The 4937-nt window shown below is 35.0% G+C and overlaps 1 protein-coding gene across 1 annotated transcript; it reads right to left on the bottom strand.

Annotated features, from left to right (window-relative positions):
• Positions 1-1198: 1198 nt before the first annotated feature.
• Positions 1199-3558, bottom strand: EIF2 (eukaryotic translation initiation factor 2). The gene is made up of 6 exons (XM_079026944.1): positions 3200-3558; positions 2842-2921; positions 2055-2284; positions 1817-1938; positions 1601-1714; positions 1199-1512 (listed from the first exon to the last, which is right to left on the bottom strand). The coding sequence occupies exons 1-6, from the start codon at positions 3419-3421 to the stop codon at positions 1423-1425; spliced, it is 858 nt and encodes a 285-aa protein (XP_078883070.1). The 5' UTR covers positions 3422-3558; the 3' UTR covers positions 1199-1422.
• Between the last annotated feature and the right edge of the window lie 1379 nt (positions 3559-4937).

Here is a 4937-nt window from a genome sequence, read left to right as displayed (position 1 = left end):
GTTATGCATATTTGAACAAGAAAGTCAGATTACATTTAATTGTTGAAACATAAAAAAATTCTGATTTGACACGCTTCCTTGCGGGGCTTGTAACTCATTCAACTTTTAACCAAATCAAGCGTTTTTATAGTCTAAACTTAAATACAAATCTTAATCTACATCTAGGAAAAAGATTCAGGTAAAAAAAAAAGTTAAATTGAGTGACTTATGCACATTTGAACAACAAAGTCAGATTACATTTAATTGTTGAAACATAAAAATAAAAAAAATCTGATTTGACACCTTTCCTTGCGGGGCTTGTAACTTATTCATTTTTTAACTAAATCAAGCGTTTTTATAATCTAAACTTAACTACAAATCATAATCTACATGTAAGAAAAAGATTTAGGTCAAAAAAAGTTAAATTGAATGAGTTATGCAACTTTCAAAATTTGAGTGAGTTATCCGGTCCAGTTCCCGGTTTTGGGCCGGTTCCAACAACCGGTTCTTACCAGGTCCCGGTTCCAAAAATTGACGAAATTATAGTATCGGTCCCGGCCCGACCGGTTCCATCGGGTTCCAGCTCCGGTTCCGGCCGGTTCCCCGGTCCATATGATCATGCATTGCTTGTCATAAAAGTTGATATCTTTATACAAGAACAACCTTTTAAAAAATTGAAGTTCTACTAGAAGAAATGCTAACATTTAATATATCACTTCCATTTGGTGCTAAAATTCATTTGTTTCATCACCAAATGTCCAAATCCAAGAAACCCCAATTCAAGCCTTATTGAAATCGACTTTAGAAACCAAAAGTTTCTTTTTGCCCAAGTAAATACGTGCATATCTTCAGCATAAGGAATTAATTGTTCGCATCCCACATGTTTCTTCGTTACTTTCTTGAGCCTATATATTTTACCCTAAAAAAGATTATCATGAATGAATTGGTAAAAGACAGTTTGTTAACTAGAAAAGTAGCTATATAAATCAATACACTTTCTAGTATAAACTGATTAAAATATATAAACTTCATTTGCAAATTCATTCATTAACCCTTATGTTAAGTTATGCTAAATTTATGGTTTATCTTTTTGCAACATCTCTATACAACTTGCACATGAAGGAGAAAATTATATAATCAAGAACAACCAAAATGGTAGGCATTTAAGTCTTGTTTAACATGCTCATTTGAATAACATGTATGCAAACACAAGGGAATATAACTAAAAATAATCAACATACTTGGCCCAACAATATAAAAGATAACACACTTTGATCCAAAACTTCCAAAAAGTAAAACGACCACTAATATGAATTTAGTTGTAGCATCTATGAATTTCATTTGCACAATCACTCACTCGACTAACAGTAAAAATACCAACCTCTTACAAAAAACAAAATCTCTCTTGAAGATAACAAGATTTGGTTATTCTGGTTTTTACTTTTACAGGATCTGGGCAGCAGTGTTGAGTTTCTCTGCTAAGCTTAGTTGTGTCCTTGTTATGCTTGACAGGTACAGTAACAGCAATTGGTCCTGTCAATCAAAAGGTTAATTTAGGAAATAACCAAAAAAAAAAACATCTAACTTTTAATTTTAATTTTGTAGAATGCTATTAGTTTACCTGTAGACTATCATTGACAAGCTTATCAAAAGCCGGTGGTGATATTTTTGGAACGGATGATACGGTTTCCGATATAAATCTTCCAACCGTGTTGTCTGGTGCAACACGCCCTTCCTGAAAAAAGTCAAAAAGATACATATAGACTTTTTTTTTTTTTTAAAAAAAAAAGAGGAAAAAATGTATAAAATTTGTAATAATAATAATAATAAATCTTACGACAACATCATCAACGTATTTGTAGGTATCATCAATTAAAGCTAGCAAGCGTTCCATACTGGCTTCCATGCCTTCCATATCACTTGGGAGTTTGTCAACTGCTGTGCTCTTCAGAATCTCAACTACAATCACAATGCACAAACATCATCATCAACATCATATGTTTTAGTATTAAAGATGTGCCAATTCACAAACAGATCAATGAAAGTAGAATGTGGGTGTGTTAAAAGAGACATACATCCAACACGTTCAGCTTCAACCATACGGAGATCGAGAGGGATTTCTTGAAACTGAGCAGCAAGTTGCTGGTCTCCCAAAGAGAGGTTCACAGATACAAAAGCTTTAATGGAAGCCTCCCCATTTGTGAATCCAGTGTCCACAGTCAGATGAACAGGGTTTGTAACTTCTCGTGAATAGAACTCGTGGATAAGAGCACTGCCACCTGTCACCCCAAATCCAGTTGAAAACCTACATAGTTTTCAGATCACATTGGGTAAATAAATCTCATCACTGTCATCAATTTTTATCATAATAAAGAATGGTTATATTAGATAAGTTGATAGTGTTAACACGGTTTTGGGAAGAGACATATTATAGAGCTAATAGTGGATATAAGTAAAACACAGTAATAAATAATACGTGTGTGAAACAATAAAAGCAACATGATACTAATTCTTTTCTATGCTCTCTTCTTTGTCATTCCTGTAAGACGAATATTCCTATTTTTTGTCTTTTCAGGCTGCCAGAATGTGTTTCACATATGAAGACCCACCTTATTGCCTTAATCTAGGAAGCAATTGAAGGAAGCTCACATGTAATGTCATAATAATTAGAGTCCCACTTGAACAATACAACAAGTCTAGGAAGCAAAAAACAATTGAAATAACGTAGTCAAGTAACAAACAGTTATCATTTTCAACTTTAGGTAATGGAAAAATCAAATAGCAAGACATGGGATGACAATAAGTAAAGTGAGAAACAAGTATAAATTGACAATAGTTAAGGCACATTTGAAGAGAAATTACCATCCAACAATAACTTCTTTTGGATTCACTTTTTGGTGAGACGACAACATGTTGTGATGATAATCAATATCCAGAGCAACCTAGCAAAATGATAAAAGAGAATATGAAATAACTGTCGGATGACAGTTCGCTATAGCTTAAGCTTTTGACAGATAACTTTCATCATTTTAATTTCATTTAAAATCAAGGCTGTCCACCTCTAACTTCTGTTGAATATCACAACTAAGATTACATAGAGGACCTTGCTGCTGATAGGCATTATTATTATTTTCTTCTAGTAAATCAACAATTATACTTCTGCGCTAACAATACTTGACACAGCACCAAAAAGCACAAAGTATGTTAATTTAAAGCTAACCTGGTCAGACGATTCATTGTGAGGGACGACATACGAATTACGAATATCCACCGTGCCGTCAGGAAGAACGGATCCAAGAAGCGTTCCGATGACTCTTTCAGCTTGGTCCGGTCGTCTCACAAAACAATCACAGATATTGAATATCACAAGAGGATGAACCTTGGCTGAAAGGCTGGTAGACAAAGGTACGAACTGCAGCACTGTTTGATCCGCCGACGCCATGCTTTCAGACTTTCCGACTGTTCTTTGATCGGAGAAACTGAGATTCGTAGTGCCGGACGGCAAACAGAGAGAGAACAGATGTGCTAGGGTTTAGGAAGCGTATTGATCTGGAACGGAGAGATTGTGTTTTGTTCTGGGCTTCTGGCTATCAAATAAAAACGAAGGCCCATATACGATAACAATTAACAGGAGTTTGCAAATTGCAATTGCATTGGTGGATTTTTGTGAGATTTTTTCTTTTCTTTTTTCTTTTTGAATTTAGGATGATTAAAATGTTATTTAGTATTTGGTTGATAAAATTTTAAATGAATTTGAAATTATTTTTGAGAAAAATGTAGAAATTGTCTTTGTGGCTTGTTTTATTTGGCTTATTCTGAATGTGAATTCGATTCGTGTCAAGCTTGTAAAATATCATGTTCTCCTTTTCATTTAGTTTTTTATTTTTATTTTGACAAAACTGCAAAAATATCCCTATGGTATGCATTTTTTCTGAGGTTTAGACCAAACATCGACTTTTTTGGATTGGTAGTCCTTTTGAGCTAGTTTGTATGTGGAAAAGGTCCCTCCCTAAATTGAAAAGACTAAAATACTCTTAATATATTTATTTTTCATTTTCTTTTCTTTTTAACTATTTTATAATTAATAAAAAAAAAATACAGAAAATGGATCTCTCTCTCTCTCTCTCTCTCTCTCTCTCTCTCTCTCTCTCTCTCTCTCTCTCTCTCTCTCTCTCGTCAGCAAAGAATAAAAAAACCGCACCCCATCTTTTTCTTCCCCAACGCTTCCCTTTCTTACCATTGTTTTTGGATTGAAGGCCTGGTTCAAAAAAAAAGATGAACATTGGATCGACTAGGAAAAATGATGAACAATAGGTCAACGAAGACGGTAGTTGCACAAACTATTACGATTAGAGACCTCAAAAACTCTCTCTCTCTCTCTCTCTCGTCAGTAAAGAACGGAAAAACCCCACCCATCTTCTTGTTCCCCAACCCGTTGCCTGATAAACCATGATCCTGTTATCCCTCTTTTGTTGAAACCTGCAAATCTCTAATTTTTGGGGATGGGATTTGGTGTCAATGTTTGAGCAAGTGATCCCAACATTTTGAAGTATAGGTCATATCTCATTGCCGACATGAGCTTTGGTACCAAAAATTCAAGATCAATCCAAGTTTTCGAAATCTAGGGCTTCCTTCTCTACCATTTTATTTCAAGCTAAGCATCAAAAAACGCCAATAATAGCAAACCTTTTAGGAATTGATGATGGAATAAGGAGTTACCTGGAGGGAAAAATCAGAAAGCTGATGCATCAATACTGGAAGTAGGAGTTATCGGATAGCGGTGGTAGGCATGAGGACCTCCACCTCCCCTAATGCTTTGCCTGTAATGTGTAGCCGGTAGGGATGAAGAGCTCCACACAGGTTAATCCCTTAACATTTCGTTTATTGCTTCACATGTCATCATCTCTTATTTGTTTCAACTTATGCAGGAGATAAGCCTCTTAAGGGTGGAGAAGAAA

The sequence above is a fragment of the Lactuca serriola genome, chromosome 2 (genome assembly GCF_051521515.1).
Source record: "Lactuca serriola cultivar US96UC23 chromosome 2, Lser_US96UC23_V15, whole genome shotgun sequence".
Taxonomy (NCBI): Eukaryota; Viridiplantae; Streptophyta; class Magnoliopsida; order Asterales; family Asteraceae; genus Lactuca; species Lactuca serriola.
Note: the sequence above shows the minus strand (reverse complement) of the source record. Positions and strands in the feature narration are given on the sequence as shown.

Coding starts and splice junctions, on each gene's coding strand:
- EIF2 (XM_079026944.1), bottom strand. CDS start 3,421: ATGGCGTCGGCGGATCAAACAGTGCTGCAGTTCGTACCTTTGTCTACC. Junction 1,939..2,054: donor TGAAGCTGAACGTGTTGGAT/GTATGTCTCTTT, acceptor TTGTGATTGTAG/TTGAGATTCTGAAGAGCACA. Junction 1,513..1,600: donor TTGTCAATGATAGTCTACAG/GTAAACTAATAG, acceptor TTTGATTGACAG/GACCAATTGCTGTTACTGTA.